At 38.6% G+C, this 21,580-nt stretch overlaps 1 protein-coding gene across 9 annotated transcripts in view; it reads right to left on the bottom strand.

Annotated features, from left to right (window-relative positions):
* LOC116818660 (sodium channel protein type 2 subunit alpha-like) overlaps window positions 1-21,580 on the bottom strand; it is a 114,430-nt gene that overhangs the window by 72,743 nt on the left and 20,107 nt on the right. For 7 of the 9 annotated variants that reach the window (XM_075070144.1, XM_075070151.1, XM_075070145.1 and 4 more), the window contains 9 exons: window positions 19,666-19,982; window positions 12,744-12,861; window positions 10,777-10,867; window positions 9,052-9,180; window positions 8,251-8,342; window positions 7,099-7,371; window positions 6,771-6,834; window positions 3,739-3,880; window positions 1,813-2,019 (listed from right to left, as the gene is read on the bottom strand). In XM_075070144.1, the coding sequence (XP_074926245.1) occupies window positions 1,813-2,019; window positions 3,739-3,880; window positions 6,771-6,834; window positions 7,099-7,371; window positions 8,251-8,342; window positions 9,052-9,180; window positions 10,777-10,867; window positions 12,744-12,861; window positions 19,666-19,932 (1,383 nt within the window). In that variant the 5' untranslated portion in view covers window positions 19,933-19,982. Of the gene's footprint in view, window positions 1-1,812; window positions 2,020-3,738; window positions 3,881-6,770; window positions 6,835-7,098; window positions 7,372-8,250; window positions 8,343-8,438; window positions 8,531-9,051; window positions 9,181-10,776; window positions 10,868-12,743; window positions 12,862-19,665; window positions 19,983-21,580 lie in introns of all 9 variants that reach the window. The other 2 variants (XM_075070150.1, XM_075070152.1) reach the window with 1 other exon arrangement.

Genomic DNA, 21,580 nt, shown 5'->3' with positions numbered 1-21,580 from the left:
TCCCCATTTATTTAAACAATAATTTTGCATAGACTTTATTCAGCTTTTGTTTCTCTCTGTTCCCCTCTCTCCTTGCTCATCTAGCATCAGTCTCTGTTGCTTCATGCAAATGCACAAGTACAGTGGCAGCTGTCTGGAATAGCCTCCAGATATCCTTAAATTTAATTAATCTCCGTTATCTTTCAGATATTTCCTGTAACCTTATCTTATCCCCCCACTTGCCTATAGAGCTTTGTTTTTAACTTTGTAACTGCATTTTTTAATATAATGTATGAAAAGTACTAGAGAAAGTAAAGTCTATATTAAATGTTAATACACATAATGGCTAAATTTTTGAACAATTCCATATCAATGACAATAAATATCAATACCAAATTTGAAAAAAGGATGTACCATTGCTAATATATATTTTTATTCTCCACAATTCTGCTCCTTTCTGAGTGATTTGAAGTGACAGTGTTTAATGGCTAAAATATATATATGCTAATGCAAATAGTGAAGAAATCTTTCTTTTCAAGTTAAAGATAGAGGGGCCTGATTATCCATTGCCTTGCACCTTATGGAGTCATTTATACCTGGTCAAAGTATGTGTAAAATAATACGAGTGTAAATGACTAGAGGATTCTGATTTGCTAGAATTTTACACCCATTTTGTACTTACATAAATGACTAGATTAGGTGCAAGGTAGTAGAAATGCAAGCCCAGAAATTAGGTGTTGGGTTCACACGTATAAAACCTTCTCAGACAATTTGTCTTTGGATAATAAACCCTCATACAACAGGTGTATATTAAAAATTACATTTTCTTGTAACACTATTTACAATAAGACTGCTTTTCTCAGAAAACAAGATTGTTATGAGAGATTATCCAAGAAGTAATTCCACCCATCACCCCTTTGTTACTTAAAAGATTTATATCCTTTTCTAAGGTCCTAATAGACTTCAGTGTGGTTACAACTAGGTATGTGCTTAAATACTTTGCTGGAACGAGGTCTATGAGAATATCCTAGTACTAATACCTTTCCTTCAGTCTTTTTTTGTTCTGAATGTTTGAGAGGGATTATTAAATACAGCAGCTTTGAACATTCTCTCGCAGACTGTAAACCAGAAGCAACTTCTTTTAATGCCACCCGACTTTTTCACAACTATTATGAGATCTGTAACCCCAGGATGTTATCAATATCATGCACTGTAATTCTCCATTATTTCTGTAACATTGTAATCACCAATCTTTTACCTGTAGAATCCTATGGTGAACTTAGGGCTTGTCTACATTACCTGCTGGATTTATGGGCAGTGATCGATCCAGTGAGGGTCGATTTTTTGCGTCTAGTTTAGATGCGATAAATCGACCGCTGAGTGCTCTCCTGTCGACTCCAGTACTCCACCAGGGCGAGAAGGCACAGGCAGAGTCTACAGGAGAGCATGAGCCATCGACTTACCGCAGTGAAGACACCGTGGTAAGTAGATCTAAGTAGGTCGACTTCAACTACGTTATTCGTGTAGCTGAAGTTGTGTAACTTAGATCAATTCCCCTCCCCCCCAGTGTAGACCAGGCCTTAGTAATAGTGGTTTACTGTGCCATGGATTTGTTTTGTTTTCTTGTTATTTTGTTGGTGAGATTATAAATTGTTGATTCACTTAATAAACTAGTTACTTTAGGTGATAAACAAGGCTTCTTGGTTTTCAGTTCACCGTTAAGTATATTAAATAATATTACACATACTAATTTCTGTGAGTACCTTATAATTTTAGGCAGAAGAATAAGGATGTGCAGAAACAGACAGAGTACATTTTCTTCACAAAAAATACCTGAGCTTCTTCTTGTTGTTTTTTTAGCTGTTCAAGCATCTGCTGAAATTCTGCCTCTTTCTGCTCTGCTTCTTCCAGTGTTGCTTGATTTTGTTCTTCATAGGCCATGGCAACCACAGCCAGGATCAAATTCACCAGATAGAAAGAGCCCAAAAAAATCACCAGAACAAAAAATATCATGTATGTTTTTCCAGCAGCTCGTAGCGTCTGGGGGAAAACAATTCCATATAAACGCATCGTGTCACTGCTAGTCTGATAGTATGTTAGTGATGGAATTCATGCTCTGATAAGCAGTAGTTTAAAGGGTTCTCTCACAGCTAGGGCTGTCAAGCAATTAAAAAAATTAATCACAATTAATTGCACAATTAATCGTGCTGCTAAACAATAATGGAATACCATTTATTTAATATTTTTGGATGTTTTCTACATTTTCAAACATATTGATTTCAGTAACAACACAGAATACAAAGTGCACAGTGCTCCCTTTATATTTATTTTTGCACTGTAAAAAACCAAAGAAATAGTATTTCTTAATTCACCTCATAGTAGTGTAGTGCAATATCTTTATCATAAAAGTTGAACTTACAAATGTAGAATTTTATACAAAAAAAATTGCACTCAAAAATAAAACAATGTAAAACTTTACAGCCTATATGTCCTCACAGTCCTATTCAGCCAATTACCCAGACAAACAAAGTCTGGTTACAATTTACAGGAGATAATGCCTACTTCTTGTTTACAATGTCAGCTGAAAGTGAGAACAGGTGTTCGCATGGCATTGTTGTAATCAGTATCACAAGATATTTTCATGCTAGATGTGTTAAAGATTGATATGTCCCTTCATGCGTCAACCACCATTTCAGAGGATGTGTCCATGCTGATGACAGGTTCTGCCCGATAACTATCCAAAGCAGAGCAGACCAAGGCATGTTCATTTTCATCATCTGAGCCAGATGTCACCAGCAGAAGGTTGAGTTTCTTTTTTGGTGTTTCGGGTTCTGTAGTTTCCACATCGGAGTGTTGCTCTTTTAAGACTTCTGAAAGTATGCTCCTCACCTCATCCCTTTCAGATTTTGGATGGCACTTCAGATTCTTAAACCTTGGGTCGAGTGCTCTAGCTATCTTTAGAAATCTCACACTGGTACCTTCTTTGCGTTTTGTCAAATCTGCTGTGAAAGTGTTCTTAAAACAAATATGTGCTGGGTCATCATCCGAGACTGCTATAACATGAAATATATGGCAGAATGCAGGTAAAACAGAACAGGAGAAATACAATTCTCCCCCAAGGAGTTCAGTCACAAATTTAATTAATGAATTATTTTTTTAACAAGCGTCATCAAGCATGTCCTCTCATATGGTGGCCGAAGCATGAAGAGGCATACGAATATTTAGCATATCTAGCATGCAAATACTTTGCAACACCAGCTACAAAAGTGCCATGTGAATGCCTGTTCTCACTTTCAGGTGACAAGTTTTACACTGTTTTGTTTTTGAGTGAAGTTATGTAAGAAAAAAATCTGCATTTGTAAGTTACACTTTCATGATAAAGAGATTGCACTTCAGTACTTGTAGGAGGTCAATTGAATAATACTATTTCTTTTGTTTATAATTTTTACAGTGCATATATTTGTAATCAAAATAATAATATAAAGTGAGCACTGTACTCTTTGTATTCTGGGTTGTAATAGAAATCAATATATTTGAAAATGTAGAAAAGCATCCAAAATATTTAATACATTGCAATTGGTATTCTATTGTTTAAAGTTCAATTAATCGCAATTAAAAAAATTAATCACAATTAATTTTTTGTAACGGCGTGAGTTAACTGAAATAAATCGACAGCCCTAGTCACAACTGAATATGTCCATTCATACAATTTTACCATATCAAATAATACTTAGCATTTGATTCAGACAAGGTTCTTACCAATTGATAAAGATTTTCCCAGAAGTCCTGAGTCATCAGCCGAAAGAGTGACAAGAATGCCCAGCTGAATGTGTCAAAGCTCGTGTAGCCATAGTTGGGATTTCTACCAGCTTTCACACATATATATCCTTCTGGACATTGACTGTGTGAAGACAGAATATTAGGTGTTATAATTAACTTTCAGTCCACTCTGACTCTGTGTTATGTTTCAGAACAAAATGCATTGTTTTCATTGGCCATATCATCTATTATTTTTGAACAGTTGTTCTTTAGGAAACTTGTCGATTAAAATTTTGTTTTTTAAGACAATTCCAGAAGGTTCCCAAAAACCTAGCTAAGATAAAAATAAATGAAAAATGCCCCTTTAGTTTGTATTTTGTTGCTAAGTAGCACTTGCTTGTTTTCCTTAATGAAAACCCATCAAACTACTTAGTTCAGAATTTCAACAGCCACATTTTTCAACAATAATCTCCAATCCAAACTAGTAATTGCCAGGCAAAAAATACTTGCTCAAATGGAGGTTGTAAATAAAGCTGGGTGAATAACTGATTTTTTGGTTCACTGGCAGATCTGGAAAAAAAAAACTGGTTTGGGTCAAACCAAATCTAAAAACTGTAAATTGAAAAAAAATCTGTTTCTGGTTGACTGAAACATGGGGTTGGACACAGACATTTAGGCCGGTGGCACTCATGTGGGTTGTGAGAGACCCAGGTTGAATTCCCCAACCTGCCTGTTATGTAAAAGTAATTTGAACTTCAGTCTCCCACATCACAGGAAGAGTGCCTTAGCCCCTGTGCTATAGGTTAGTCTAAGGCAAGGCACTCTAAGTCTCTCTTGTTGGAGCTGTTCCATTTTGTATAAAGAATCAGGGTTATCAGCTTTGTTTGGATGAATTCCTGGAGGTTTCATCACATGACATTACCTTTAATTAAAGATTAAATCTTAAATTCCTGGAGACTCCAGGACAATCCTGGAGGGTTGGTAATACTATGAAGAATTCATTGGAGCAGCAGCTTAAACTTGGATCTCCCACATCATATGTGAATGCTCTAACCATCAGGCTATAGAGTCATTCTCATGGTCTTTCCAAGGCCTAATTATGAATGACTGAATTGCCACGATGAATGATAGTGTGTCAGGAAAAGAGAATAAGGATGCAATATGGGGGATGCAAATTCATGTTCCTTTTTGCATCGCAAGCAAGTGCACTAACCACTGGGTAAAAGTTATAACGAAGGTCATAGCCTCAGCTTCCAGGCATAGGCCTCTATTATTTATTTATTTTTGTTACTATTGTTATTATTGGCCAAAAATATCTGGCAAATTCACAAATAGTTTCAGGTTGACCAAAATGGTAATTTCCAGTGAACAAATTATTTGTCTCAAAATTTTCACTCAGCTCCAGTTGTAAATATCCAGTAATTTAGAACATTAGACAAATGTGGCTTTAAGTCAGGAAGTCCACAGCTAAGATTAAGAAACAAATGTTTTCTATAAATTGTTTCACTCTACACATTTAGTTTCTGGAGCTTAACTGGCAAGAAATTCCTTCAACTCCGCCAATTTGATTGGCAAACTTGGCCACTCTGCAAGACATATTTAGAAGCCTGTAAATTGCTGAGACCTTGTGGCGTTTTCAAAGGTTCAAATACTTGTATAAAACAAGTGTTGAATTAACCAGCTAGACTTTCAAAAAAGTATTAAACTGTTCTAACTCGTGCTCAAAAAAAAAATTACAACTTCTAGGCCAATCTGGACCAACCTAGTTTGACTCTTAAAATTCAGCTGGAGAGTGGAGTGCAATATATCTGTTCTCCCTGAGGCAAATGCATCAGGAAGAAACTGTGAGACACAGAGGGTGGAATAATTTACTACATCTTTTTTTATGATGTAGCTATTACACCTGTGTGTTTAGCCCAATCTGATGGCTGGTGCATGCAGGCGCTTCTTTGTGAATGGTGAATAACAGGCAAACAACCTCTGCTGTCCCCTCAGTGCCTTGCTCCATAATCCAAAAAGGTCCCAGGTGACTGCTTAAGAGATAAGTTCTCCTCCTTATCTCCTTGTGCAGTCAAGAAGGATCAAGATGCAGCAAACCCCTAGATGATGAATCACAAACTTTGTACAGAACTTGTTTTTTGGTAGAAGTTCACACACAAAACCATTGCAGCAAAAAGAATTTTGGGGAAAGTTAAGCAGAAGACAGAACAAGGGTTGAAATGGAAGTAAGGTACATCCTTGAACTATGCAGTCACCACTGTGCCTTAATTATATTAATAATTTTGTATTTTATCTTAATCATATTTTGTATTTTCTCCTTCTTGACTTTATTCTTCCCAGTTCACACCTTTCATTCAGTGTTACTTGTCTCTAAAAGAACTATAGCTTCAGTTCATCTGCAAATTTGACACCATCAGCTCAGGATTAAACAAAGACTGTGAATGGCTTGCCAACTACAAAGCCAGTTTCTCCTCCCTTGGTTTTCACACCTCAACTGCTAGAACAGGACCTCATCCTCCCTGATTGAACTAACCTCATTATCTCTAGCTTGCCTGCATATATATACCTACCCCTGGAAATTTCCACTACATTCATCTGACGAAGTGGGTATTCACCCACGAAAGCTCATGATCCAAAATGTCCGTTAGTCTATAAGGTGCCACAGGATTCTTTGCTGCTTTTACAGATCCAGACTAACATGGCTACCCCTCTGATACTATAGCAAAGTAGATATTTTTATCATGAATATAACATCGCTTTTCAAGCAGGCAGGAACAAACGTTGATAGTGAGTATTTCATATTACCAGAGATTAGACTACCTTGACCAGAGCAGTTAAGTCAGTTCCTGTGGTAACTTAAGTCCAAAATTAATCATCTAATGTTAAATTACTACAAAAACTTTTCCAATGTCACAAAATATGGAATCATAAATGTTCTAGTTAAGTTAGACACCTGATTTTATTTTGGGTTTCATCTCCAATTACTGCATCCTGTTTAAAAGCACAACAGAGTATTTTTGAAAGTGTCTTACCCTGCATCAGAGCTATTACCACAAAGTAGGGCATCTCTTTGTCCTTCCAAAATGTAAAAATGAGCTGTTGAGAAATAATTTTTACAAGTATCTGAATAAATGAAAAAAGTATTAAGTCAAAGTACAAATAAATATAAAGTATAATCAAGTCAAAACTGTTCAGATGCTGAGTGCTCCCCAGTTTATGTAGGAACTGTTCTATTTATCAAATCGAATTACTTTTGACCACTGTATGTCATACCATATCAGTATACAAGAAAATATATCCCTTTCTGTATTTGTATCTGTTTTGTTGATCTTTTAGTCACAGTTTAATAGTAGTTCTTACTTTCATCCTCAATGTACTCCTTCCAGTTAAACGTGCTCACAGTTGTATTAACAAAGGTACCATTTACGTCCATTGTGCTATTCAAGTAGGAAGTAATGTTTACTTCAAAAGTGGAATTGTCTGGAGGCCACTGCAAGCATTTATGCCTCAAGTTGCCCATGAACAGCTGCAGCCCTATTAGTGCAAATACGCTCAGACAAAACACAGTCAGGATCATTACATCTGAGAGCTTCTTCACAGACTGAATTAGGGCTCCTACAATAGTCTTCAAGCCTACAAATGCAAAGGAATTCAAAGATGTATTAAAAAGTATCACATGTGCTTCCTATACATTTAAGATTTCATGCAGAAGCCGAAAATAATATTTTTCTTATTTGTAAAAAAGTAAAGCTTCATGAACAGCCTCATAGCTTGCGAAGATGAATGAACAGCAAAAAATTCTTGTTTATGTATATGCAGTGTACGTAAGTTCCAAATACACCTAATGCATTACTTTATTCACAAACAGGAAAGTTTATCAGTCGTGGGTTACCCAAATACATGAACAACATGTAAAGAAAAATCTTCCTTTTTTTTAAATTTTATTTTATTTATTTTTAATGTTCTACCATTGCCTCCATTCCAAACCATTATTAAATAGGAATCCATAGCAATATGTGAAACTAAAGTTGAGAGAATTCAAATTTCCAAAGGTAATTACTGTAATTCCCACATGCAGTGCCCATGCTAATTTTTTTTTTTTACAAATCAAGCTCCCTTTTTCTCTGTTTGGCTATCAGTTTTTAAAACTGATTTCTTTTTCCAGTGATTGCCATAAATGGTAACATTCAAATCAATAAGAAAGCCACAGCACTAAACCTTTGACAATGTGAAAGAGAAAACTTGTCATAATAAAATGCAAAAGAAAGAAGTGTCCCAACAATCCACAGACTATATATTTTGTAAATGTTTCATGCAAGAATTTGTTAAACTCAAAGGCTGATTTTGCAAAGAAAAAAGCTAACGTTAAAAAGGCATAGAATCACATTGCTGTCTGATGATTTCTGACTTTTTAAATAATATGAGTGGTGAGTACAGAGGCTTATACTAAAAAGAAGTGAATTCAACTTCAATGGAACTAAAGTCAGCCTCAGTGTTTAACCTAGCTCTCACCTGGAATGACTGATATTGTTTTCAATGCTCGGAGAACTCTGAACGTTCTCAACGCTGAGACATTGCCCAGGTCCACAAACTCTGTCACATATCTGTAATAGGGGAGTTCACACACAAACACAATGACAGCACACAGATAACAGTTGGAGATACAAGGGGCCTAACACCTTACACAAATTACTTCTTACCTGGGATTACAGAAATAGTTTTCAAAGCTCTCAATACTCTGAAAGTTCGAAGAGCTGAAACATTGCCTAGGTTTACAAATTCTGTTACATACCTGTAGGATTAAATCACAGTTATTCAGAATTTAGGCAGTGTTTTTGCTACTTACTTGGGTCTTTCATCAAAACCTCTTTGGTGATTTTAGCAAATAAATTAAGTCAGCAATTTACCTTTCTCTGTAGTTCATCTTGCTTTATTACATGCTTATTGTCATCAAGTACATTTAAATTTCATTGAAGTGAAACTCACTAATTTTATATTTCAAAAGCTAATAAAGCTAAATCAGTTTAGTGATAGTAGTACGGTGGCATGAAGTCAAAGGGAAGGCTTCCATTCTGGTGAGCAGAAAGAATGTAGGACATGAAATTAGTGTCCCTTAGTGACTGACATGCCATGCTGGCTCCTGCATTATTTTATACCGAACTATGAATGCTAAAATGAGTGATACATACAATAACTAAACATTACTAGCTGGAAGAATTCTATACATTTCAATCAGAGCATTCCTGATAATATGCTATTTGCTGCCACTAATTTCACGCCGTCATAAGCTTAAAAAATGGTTAAACCACTTACGCCATCAAAATGACACTGAAGTCAAGCCAATTCCATGGGTCACGAAGGAAAGTAAAACCTTCTAAACAGAAGCCCCTTGCAAGAATTTTTATAAGCGATTCAAAGGTATAAATTCCAGTGAATGTGTACCTGAGGAAAAGTATCGAAGCAAGAATTACAGACATATGGTCTTGGTATGTCTGTTGCTATATACAGTATCATTTTTGCAATAGGTTTATATTTTCCATAATGAAAAAAACAAGAACACTCTTTTGAATTGAATGGAGAAACCTATAAATTTCATGTGTCTACAAAGTTATATGAAGGCAATAATTGTAAAGTAAATGAAATTACACTTCAAAGTGTACATCTTGTGCTGATTTTCTACAGGCTTGATTCAGCCTCCAGTTTGTACCTACATTTTTACACCTGCAAATAATTACAGGCACAAATATTTATAGGTACATTTCCTAGCACTTACATGGCTGGTTACCTGTTTGCCTTCATAAATCATGTAGGTAAATGTCTATGTACTATAAAAAGTGCACAGAATTGTTTGCGGTTTCAAAATCAGAGCCATCTTCTGAAAAACTGGTCCTATAACTTACTATATTAATCACTACAGTACATATACATTTCATAAATAAGTAGAATTTTATCAAAATAAAGAATGCCTATAACTTTTACTGTTCAAGAACAGTCTGAGACCGTGTTACCATAAAAGGGATGTGATTTAGTTCATGGATCTCCTGAGCGAAGGAGACACAAGATCATGTATTGTGTGGAGGCCCTTCTGCTCTGTTGTCAGGCTCCAAACAGCCACAAAGACCATGGCTTCTGATGGATTTGTCCTTCTAGGGATCCCCTACTACATCTGTCTCTGGAAGTCCCCAAATGGGGATTCCACAGTGTGGTGAGGCCAGCTAACCTGAGTCAATACAGAGATTAATGGGGAGTGAGGAAGGAACTGAAAGTGGTTAAAACCTTATTTAGAGTGTAATAATATATTTTAAAAGAATAATTCATAGCTGTATTTTTGTTAGCATAATTGGACTAAATTCTGTCTACACAACCATGAGCTTGCGCAGCAAAGAGAAACAGAGATGCTTCCTGGTATTTTCACTTCACTAGGAGTCCTGCTAGCACAGGGCAGCATTCCAAATGTCAGGTCAGAACAAAGTACTGCTTTGCTTCTCTTTGAAATCAGGAGCTCATTCTGTCTGGTTTCTGGTTTTCCGCTTCTTATTGTTTTGGGGGAGAGAGGGAGTTCGCCTATTTTAATGACAGTCTGTGACTTCATGAGGGTGAGAGTTAACCCATACACTTTTTGTCTGACAGCCATACCCTCTCAAGCCAGGGTGAATGTCCACATGCACTAAGATGCACTCTGGAGACATAATGACTGGCCTCTCAAATTAAGCACATGGGTGTTTGCATGCATGTTTGCAGCTATCTAGGCTTCCTTTCCTTCTTGCAAATCAGTGCCACTAAGGACAAGATTTAGTCTGTAGTATCTCACAGGAAAGCTTCAGCTATTCATCAGACAGAAAGTTGAAGAACAAGATACTATTTTTAAATCACTTACATAATTTAAGAGAAAAGGCCAGAAAGATACTGATGATCTCATGGAATCTAATCTCTTATGAGTGTAGATAACCAAGTTTTCAAGTAAACCTTCTATTAGTGCTCCTTGAATGGATCTACATCAAACTAAAATTGTTGTTCCAATAAGTATGTTTAACTTACTCTACATTCTTTGTCCACTCCGGAGGGTTACTCAGGGTCATAAATACACAGTTGGTCAAAATAGTGCACATAATAAGCATGCTGAACAATGTAGACTTAAGTCAAGGAATGTAAGCCATTCATATATTATATCATCCAAAAGACACAACAGTATTCTAATACCCGGATTAGTAAAATATGTAGTGTGTAAATATATATACAAGTAATATAAGTTATACTAAATAAAACTTTAAAAGTTTGCATGTAATTTCATCTATCTTAATTAACACACCATCCAGCACAATGGTTCTGCATTGTGAAACAATGTATTTATCTTTCAACTCTATTAGGCTGTGGATTTAAATGAAATCTACAACATCCTTAGGTATGAAAAAATATGAAACAAGTATAGTTTTTTTCTTGATCTGAACACAATACAGACTGGGACAGGATGTTATCTTTATCTTCCCATATGTTTGTACAGCACCTAAAACAATGTGGACTAATCCTGATTTAGACATCAGATGTTAATGTAACATAAAATAACAACAACAAATAACAGTCTACAATTTACTTGCATGTGTAGTCCCATCTAAAACCAGTAGGATTACTGATGAGGTCTACTCACATGAGTTAGGACTCACATGAAACTAGCTACTTGCATGTACATTGGTTGTGTTTTCTTCAACATCTGCACTGTTGTTCAGTTGAAGTCAATGGGGCTGCATGGAAGCTCATTGCAGGAGCATGAATTTTAATTGCATAATTATACTATTAATATAATATTTCAGTGGATTGCACTTTCTTAACTGGATTAAAGTGAATTTGTAGTCATAAAAAAGAATTGATAATACTCTATGGACTATGGTTATTTTACACTCCCCTAATATTACAAGGCTCTGAGTAATCTGAGACATTTGTAAAATTGGGTTGTACGTGTGCATGCTTTACTTGTATTTCACCATTCAATTTTCTGATGCCGACTATTTTCTTACAGTGTAAATGACCAATGACTGATGTCAGGTACTATAAACATACTGTAGCTGCAAACATGAACCTTGCCTTTAGTTTATTGTTTAAAGCTGCAGTTCTGCATTAAGATACATTAATGTTGAGCCTTATGTGTGTGTGGAGCCAATGGGACTCTGCACAGGCCCAGGGGTCAAAGCTAGCAGATCATGATGCAGGAGGATGTGTAGGGCCTAAGTTGTTACTGTAATAATTGACAGATTTCAGAGTGATAGCCGCGTTAGTCTGTATCAGGAAAAACACAGAGGATTCCTTGTGGCACCTTAGAGACTAACAAATTTATTTGGGCATAAGCTTTCGTGGGCCAGAACCTACTTCATCTGATGCATGGAGTGGAAAATACAGGAGCAGGTATAAATACATGAAAAGATGTGAGTTGCCTTACCAAGTGTGAGGTCACCTGTATTTTCCACTCCATGCATCGGATGAAGTGGTCTAATAATTGAAAATATCTTCCTTTTCTCTAAGTCTGATCACTTATGGAGCACCTTCTCACCTAAAGAAAAAAACAATACCAATGTGCCCATACAAATAGCTCTTTACTTATGTAGGTAGTCCTCTAAAGTGAATTAGTGTCACCAGACTTAATGGGAGTATTTGCATGAGTAACAGGATCAGACTCAGCTATTTCTTATTAATGAAGTCACTGGAGCTCTGCACGGATGCAAGAGTCTTCTCACATAGAGCTCATTGAAGGAGAAAGGCCTAAATTTGTATCTAAAACTAAATATTTAAAATCTGACAGTAGTGGGAGATTCAGTGAGGAATTCTGTGGTTTAGGATGAGCTGCATACTGCAGTTGTGACACTGATGCTTTTTAAGAGTGATTGGAGTATGTTCAGTGAATGTATGCACAAACACAAGGGCATTTATTTGTATATTTAAATGAAAAGTGTTATTTCAGTAATGATACTTTTTAAAACAGTCACATTTAAAATTAACCACTTGAAAAGGATATGAATGTACCAAAATCTTAATAGCAATTTTTCTAACGGGGTTGACAGGAGTTAAAATGTACAAGGCAGATGTGGCACTGAATCGGAAAATTGTCTTTCCTTTATTCAGTACTATGAAAGTCTGGAAAAAAAGAATACACAATGAAAGTACAGTGTACATAGCATTTTCAACTCTGGCACTTTGTCCCCCCCCGCCCACTTAGATTTCAATGACAGACAAGGGAACTGTCCACCTTGTAGAACTGAGTCTTTAGAAATGAAAGTCCTGTTCTGTTCATCACCTGTGGCAAGTAAAGGTCGGATTTCTAAGGAAACAGCTGATTTAAGTTATCCACTGTTAATTTTCTAATATTCTAACATTTGTGTTATAGAAATTTTAATGGGATCAGTATTCAATGCATATAGTATCAATGGCAATTTTTGTCATCAATGTTAATGGCAGCAAAATATGGCCTTTCATCACTAAAATAAACATGAATTTTTATTTCATTTATATTACATTTTCAGACATATAAAGACAATTTATAACAATAAAATCAAGTATTTAAGTGAAATCAAGGTTACAAATAAAATCAAATACATTATATTGCACTCAAACATGAACAACATCTAAATCAGGGGTAGGCAACCTATGGCACAGGTGCCAACGGAGGCACCCAAGCTGATTTTCAGTGGCACTCACACTGCCTGGGTTCTGATCACCAGTCCAGGGGGCTCTGCATTTTCATTTAATTTTAAATGAAGCTTCTTAAACATTTTAAAAACCTTATTTAGTTTACATACAACAATAGTTTAAGCAGCAGAGAATCCTGTGGCACCTTATAGATTAACAGACGTTTTGGAGCATGAGCTTTCGTGGGTGAATACCCACTTCATCAGATGAATGTAGTGGAAATTTCCAGGGGCAGGTATATATATGCTAGCAAGCAAGCTAGAGATAACGAGGTTAGTTCAATCCATCTCTCTAGCTGCTTCTAGCATATAATTACCTGCCCCTGGAACATTGCCCCTGGAAATTTCCACTACATTCATCAGATGAAGTGGGTATTCACCCACGAAAGCTCATGCTCCAAAACGTCTGTTAGTCTATAAGGTGCCACAGGATTCTCTGCTGCTTTTACAGATTCAGACTAACATGGCTACCCCTCTGATACTTAACAATAGTTTAGTTATATATTATAGACTGATAGAAAGATACCTTCTAAAAATGTTAAAATGTATTGCTGCCATGTGAAACCTTACATTAAAATGAATTAATGAAGACTCGGCACACCACTTCTGAAAGGTTGCTAACCCCTGATCTAAATGCTAAGGGCGAATTCTAATATACTAACTGTAGCTTAGCAGTATCATCCTCCACAAATGGGGCTACTTGTAAAGTACTGTATTCATTGTGACTAAAGGTATGAGACTCTGACCCTAAAGAATTTAAATATAATTAGAAAATCACTGTATTTTGAGTTTAGATTTTAAGTAACAGTAGCATCAATTATATGAATTTCCTGAATCGGTATGTCTATAGGCAAACGAAGGGAATAACAAAAATGCCAGCTGACATGAGTCCCAGCAGCCTGAGACCATGAAAGAGATCCAAAAGCAGGGTCGGCTCTGGCTTTTTTGCTGCCCCAAGCAAAAAATAAAAAAAACACGGCGTGGCCAGAGCGGCAAAGCAGGGGAAAAAAAAAACAACCACCTGTGGCACAGCCAAAGCGGCAAAGCAGGGGAAAAAAACAAAACAAAAAAACCCTACAAGGCAACTGGACCCAGGGTGCAGGGGGACTCCCTGTGCTGCAGAGTGCACATCCGGTCTAATGGGGGGGAGAGGGAGGGAGCGGACGGGAAGACAGAGAAAGGGGGTGGCCAGGACTTCAGCGGGGCACTCTCCCCGTGGCCCAGACCACTGCACCGCCTGCCAGGAAGGCTGTGCGCCGCTCCAGCTGGCTGGGAGGGAAGGACGCGGGCTGCCCTGCCAAGTTTGCTGAAGGGCACTCCCCTCCTCTGCCTCCTATAGGGCGGCCAGATCGGGGAACCAAAAAAAACCCCCAAAACCTGCTGTGCCGCCCTAGGATTGGGCGGAATGCCGCCCTGTAGAATCTGCTGCCCCAAGCATGAGCTTGCTTGGCTGGTGCCTGGAATCGACCCTGTCCAAAAGGACAAATTCTGTTCTCAGTTATAGCAGTTATACTGACTTTGTGAACATTTGGTTTTGTGTATTTATTATCATTTACATGTTGGCTTAAAGGACACACAGTCAGCGTTTTCCAAATGGTGCCTTTCCTGTAGGTGGTCCTCTTCTAGATTTTTGTCATTTCTATTCCAAACGTGTATGTGTTTGAAATTCACTTTGTTCTTTGGTTCTTCCTGAAACTTCTTCAGGGCATTTCTACAGTTCCTTTCAGTCTTTGTCAAATCCTTTGACTCTGCTTTGTAATATCATAATAGTCTTTGTTATGCTCTCTGCAGAGCTATCTAATGTTACTGCTTTCTAAGTTGCTTTACACTCTGTAAAAACTAGTATGTGATTAGAGATGCTGCCTTCTCCCTAACTTCCTCACTCCCACAAGGTCTCCTCTCTGGTGGGAGGTAAAATGGACCCCACTTTGGCGGAGGAGATACCAAGCTAAGGAAGCTGCCCTTTCCCCAAGGTCACTGGTCTGGTACATATAGTGGGGAAATCAGGCTGTGAAAGACCACTCACATGATGTGTCTGTTGTAAGGAGGGAGTCATGCTGACACAGACTGCCTCCCACTCCCAGGACTGACTTTCTGTCAGTGGTGGTGGGAAAATATTGCCCATCTTAAGGTCAGTGCTGCAGCAGAGTCAGTTGCCAGATTCCAATTCATACACAATTTTCCCCTGATTGCAACAACCTCTGTGATTAAAAGTACTTTCTGCTAATTAGATAAGTGATAGCAACAGGAAAAGGGATGAGTAATTCTCATTAGTCATTTGATGTCCATTCTTCTTTTGTTCAAAGAATAAAGTTGCTAGACATTTAAGAACAGATGCCATTTGCAGTAAACAGAATCTGAAGTTTACTCATTACTGCTAATGGGTTAGCTAGTCCCTGACTAGTTTGTCTTTTTTAACCTTTGTATCCTACATCTTGGTCCCCACATGATATTTTGAGTTTACCGATGATCAAAAATTAGCTTTAAGTTTGTTGACGATGCCCACTACTAACTTTTAGCAGAAGATTGGGTGGGTTTTTTTTTTTTAAACACTTTGGCTGTAGAATAATACGGAAAATCAGACACCAGGTAAAATGCACATAATCCAAAAACCTTTTAATTGAAAATACTGCACAAAACTGAGCTACTACTGTAGTATCCAAAAATGAAGAAAAAGAAAAAAAAGCTATTCTCTACCCTACACTTGTTGAGTTGCCTAAATGACCCTAATATATTAGCTATGTACTCTCTTTCCACATTAATTAACTACACAAGAGCAATTTATTTCATCTTCATTAGTAAGTGATGGGATTTGTAATGACATATTGGAATCTACTTTACTTTCCACTCAAGTTATTTTTTAATATTGAACTTGGAGCTGTAATTTAAAAAAAAAATGCTGCTAAGGAAAGCAACTCTAACTACAGGAGACCAGCAATGTTAGTATCGTGATTATTCCAATGAACATAATAAATGGCTGTTTATCTTTTCATTTCCTTCTTCTGTTACAGGTCTGTGAAGTTCAGACCTCCCACAATCACCAAACACCAATTTAGTATGATGCCCCTGCTGGACGAGTCACATATAGTCCAAAGCCGCCTCTAGAGGTTCTCTACCAACGATTTTTCTTCTATACTTATATTTTTGTACATTTTTGCTATACAACTTATAATATGGTACAATATAGGAAAAAGGGAACTTATCTTAGCTCTGTGAGCTATCTACAGTTTTGCCAGCTTCAAGCATTTAAAAATCATAATTCAGATTGCCATAAAAACATATTGGCTTAAAATTCATAAGTATTTTTTAGACATTTAGATCATTTGTAGTATCTTCTTTATCAGCCTTCTGATTTTTTTTTAGTGGGAAGCTGCTCACTGCTCCCCAGCCTATTATCTGGATGTGCCAAAAGAACAGGAGATATTAGATATGGGTTTAATCAGTCCACAACTTTATTATTAGACAGATGTCTGGGACTAACCCGGCGGATAAAATGAGTGCAGTGCAGGTGCAAAATTTATGTCCCTCCAGCAGAATCACTGCCGGGACCTTACCAATTCCAGCCAATTTTGAGGGGAAGGGGCTTCTACAGCTCCCTCTCTATTTATCTAGGTCCCTCCAGCAATTCTTTTGCCAGGACCATACCACTTCCAGCCAATTCCAGGGTGTGCTTTCACCAGTTCCTCCCTCCCCGCCCCCCATTTTCATCCAGGTCCCTACAGCAATTCCCTTACTGGTACCTTACTGACCACCACCTCTTGTAGGAGGAGTTAAGGTGGACTATAATGATGGGGGGTTGGCTCCCTGCTGTACCAATCATAGGAGTCCCCAACTGCCCCCGGCTTGCTCAATTACCAAGCATCTCTCCTTAATTCCTTTTCCAAGCCATTTTTTGTTCTTTTGTGCCTTAATTTATGGAGTACCTGCACTGAACATCTGCTATACAGTTAAATAAAGAGTTGCAACATATAGCCTACTGAGCGTCATGCTATACATGAACAGAGCCCACCTGAACCTGCTGCAAGGAAGGCAAAAAAACCCCCACTCCACTTGGACAATATGGTGGTAAGGGAAAAATTCTTTCCCACTCCCCCTTAGTAGGGCAGCTAGCGTAATGCCCACAGCAGATATAGCTAAACACCCAGCATATTTGTGACCTAATTAGGGAGGGAGGGAGGGTGCTGCCCAGCCTGTTCTGAGTAAAGAAGGCGGAGGCAGGCCCAGCTGACCTTTCTAAACCTCTCATTCAAAGGTGGTGAGTCATCCACTGTGCTGACTGCTCTTCCAGCAGCTTTATCTCTTCCCTCCTCCCCCAAGCCAGAAAGCATTGCCCTCTTCTCCCGGCCAGCCAGCCAAACTCCTCCCTGCTCAGATGCTGCATTGTACCCTTCTCCTTACTCACAGGTATGCGGTCAGAATGGAAATGTTGGATGGAGCAGTAGTGGGGCAGGGAAGAGTCAGGCATAGAAAAGCCAATGTCTAGGATGATAAGAGAACAAGAGTACCAGCCTGTGGAGAGAAGTTGGTTAGGGCAGCAGAAGGCTTGTTTGTGAAGGAGAAGTTCAGCCATACCATGGAAGGACAGAGCTGTAGGGGAAGGGGGAAAGCAGGGAAGAGGGTTTATGGGAAGGGAGTGCACAGAAAAAGTCTAAGCGGGAGGGACAGCAGAAAAGAGACAACTTGGGGTCAGAGGGAGAAATGAAGAGGACAGAGGCAATAGTGAAGACAGGCAGAATGAGGAGGGAATGGGAAAGAGAAAAGAAAGGAGAGCAGAGAAAGAAAACAAAGAAAATGCTGAAGATAAAAACAGACTAGCTGGATCAAAACATGTCTTAGAAAGAGAGAGCTTAAGAGAAAAAAAAATTAAACCCTTGAAAATAAATTTAAGAGGAAAAAAAGGACACTGAAAAAAGTTGATGTTTCATGGCTTGAGAATATAATAAGACAAAGGAAAGGTGAAAAAACATACTCCCACCAAGGTGATTCTTTGCTTACTTGTCCATTTCTTCCACATGACTTTGTACCTGTTGCACATAGTCCCTTATGCATGGAACACCCTTACTAAACTAGTCTTCAAAGCCACAAAACTCTTCTTCAAATTCTTCCTCAAGACTCAGCTTCACTGTGATGCCTATAGGAGGTTTCCTCCATTCAGTATTTTGATTCTGTTCTTTAATGGTTGTTGGCTATTTACAATCAAAATTCAGATGTTTTCCCAGACTTTTAGCCAGCTGAATCAGTTCCCTCTTTTACTGAGTGGTGTTTGTTATCAAAAGCAGAGTCAAAGTGGAGCTATCGGGCTCCTTTGGAGATAGTCAGGATATTCATTTACCAGATCTTAGGATGTATGGTGCTACATAAGTAAAGTGTATAGTAAGTTTAAGGGATGGCTTGCATGAGTAAGGGGTTGCAGAATCAGATCTTAGATGAAGATGGAGAAAATAATAGGAGATGACAACACAGGAAGGAGTCCAAGAAGGCTACTGTCAGGATGAGGACAATATGATTATGCAGTTGGTTGGGGGCTGGAGTGTGCTTCTTGTGGGTTACAAAGTCTTTTTCAAATATAAATACATTATGTGCTACGGAACTGCTACTTTATATCCACAGCTTTATCCGCTTATTTGTCCACTTCTCCCACAAGCATCTTTGAACCCTTTGCATACTGCCTCTTATGCACAGAACACCTGTCCTGAACTAGTCTTCAAAGCCATAAAATTCTCCTGCATATCCAAAGTTTACTATGATGCCTACCACAAACTGCCAGTTGAAGATTGGCTGGCACTACCCGATTACCTACAACCTTCTCCATCCCAGAATCTGTTTTCAACAATCTTCAGGCCAATTTTGTGCCACTTACCTGGTGTCAATCAGGCATAACTCAGTTATAGCCTGCGGGATTACAGCAGTATAGATGTGGCATAAATCAGACTGGAGTCAGGCCAATAGGCTTTCAGTACAGTGTTGTGGTTTGATTGCTCTAAAAATACAGTGATTAAACTCTTAACCTCTATTATTAATAGTTGATAGAATAATGCTACTCTGTGTAGAAGATTACTCTCCAGTAATTTCTCCAAGTATTAAATACTGAAAGGTACAATTAAATTAAAGGATCAGATATATGATAATGAAAACAACATAATGCATTTACTTTCAAAGAGGGAGAGAGAGAATAGGAAAAAATATTCAATTGCTCTAGAGAATTTTACCTGTCAACAGAGGCATCCAAACAGCAGTTTTAATAAACACTTACTTTTTTATTGATATAATATGGGTCCAGGTCCTCCAAGGGCTCAGACACCATTCCCGGAGGTATGTCCCCATAAATAAATGGCAGTGTCTTTCCTGCCTCCAAGTCACTATTTGGCTTTGGGCCATCTTCATCATCATTGTCTGTATGATCTTGTTTGGGTTTTTTAGCTTTTTCTTCTGCGGCACGCTTTTCAATAGCTGCGAGAGATTCTCTAGTAAAATAGCAGAAGCTGTCAGGTCCTGGTGGTACCAGCAATGCCTGTGCCATCTTTTCATCCTGCAAATTTAATTACGTTTAGCCTCTTGCATAAGAATGTCCTACAAAAGAAAATGCCAACAAGTTAGGAAAAACAGTGAAGGAAAAAAAACCCCACACCTGCTTATTTAACACCACACCTAGCAAATACAAATTTATGCTCACTATAACAATACATGCTGATAATTTAAATGCCCAAATAGTTACATCTCATACATTTTACCAAACTGATACCACCCTGTGAACCAAACCTCTGAGCCTTTTAGATGAGAAAAAATAGAAATTTTGATCAGGGCCAGCCAGGAGCAGAATGGTGGTCCTAACTTCTGGTCTGGGAGTTGCTGCAGCATTAACTCATTTTACGAAGACCTTGAAGATCTTATTTGCTCAAGATTGGGGAAAATTTTAATAGTTATTTTTAACAGAGGAAAAAGAGAGTGATTATAAATATTTAGTTTTTATTGTTTGGTATATTTTAATAGACATCATATGTGAAATATTATTTTAAAAATTGGGTGAATTTTAGTGCTAGAAAAGAGGACAATAGACTCAATTATCTGTCCATCCACAAAAGGCATGCATCTAACAAGGTGGGAAAAGCTCCTGTCATGCCAACCCAAGTACTCCTCACATAGCAAAACAAAGCAAGAGATACCATCAATATTACATCGGGTATAACGCAAAAACCAGAATGGGAACTCCTATTGATAAGCTGCAGCAGATGGTAGAGTAATATAAAAATGGAGAGAACTTTTCTCAAGGAAAAGGCTGGAAAACCAAGAAAGGTAAAGTAACAGCAGGCACAGAGATTCAGGAGAGGGCAGAAGACATTGACACTGGGGGGAAATGGTTAAGGCAGACTGTGAATTCAGCAAGCAACCCAGTAACACACAGCTATGCTGAAACTTTTATTCTTTTGAGATTTTTTGATGCTGGGATACAAGGATGTGGCCTTTGTTGATATCTGCTAGAAACAGCCTGACCAAGACACCTGCTTCATATTAATATACTCAGCAATAATAAGGATCCTGTAGTCAAACCCACACCTTATTTCCATTCAAAAGGGGAAGCTGAAAATTACTTTAACAGGCTTTCTCTGCAGACTGAGAATTGAGCTGCCACATGTGCCCAGATAGCTGTTTGAGAGTCCCCTGAGCCTTGCTGGCTGAGTAACACTTTTCTGGCACACCTTACAGCAGTGGTCGGCAACCTATGGCACGCAAGCCGTTTTTTAATGGCACGCGACTGTCTGCTGGGACTCTGCGTGCCATTAAAAATCCTACCGAAGCCGCGGAGTCCACGGTCATGGACCAAAACGTCCGGCCGAGAGCTGCAAGCCACCGGCCCCTCCCACGCCTTCCCCTAGAGCCCTGCCGCTGCACGCGCAGCCCTCTGGGGGCTGGGGCTGCGCGCTCCTGTGGGGTAGCATTTGGCTGCGTGGAGAGGTAAAGACGCTCCCTGTACATCTGGAGCCCTGCTGTTGCGCGCACGGCGCTCTGAGGGGCGGAGCGGGGCGGGGCGGGGCTGTGTGCGGCGGCGGCAGGGCTCCAGATGAGCTGGGAGCCTCATGGTAAGGAGGTCGAGGAGGGGTGGGGACAGTCAAGGGACAGGGAGCAGAGTGGGTGGGATCCCGGGGGGGTGGTTAGGGGCGGGGGTCTCT

This window comes from Chelonoidis abingdonii, chromosome 10, assembly GCF_003597395.2.
Source record: "Chelonoidis abingdonii isolate Lonesome George chromosome 10, CheloAbing_2.0, whole genome shotgun sequence".
Classification (NCBI taxonomy): domain Eukaryota; kingdom Metazoa; phylum Chordata; order Testudines; family Testudinidae; genus Chelonoidis; species Chelonoidis abingdonii.
Note: the sequence above shows the minus strand (reverse complement) of the source record. Positions and strands in the feature narration are given on the sequence as shown.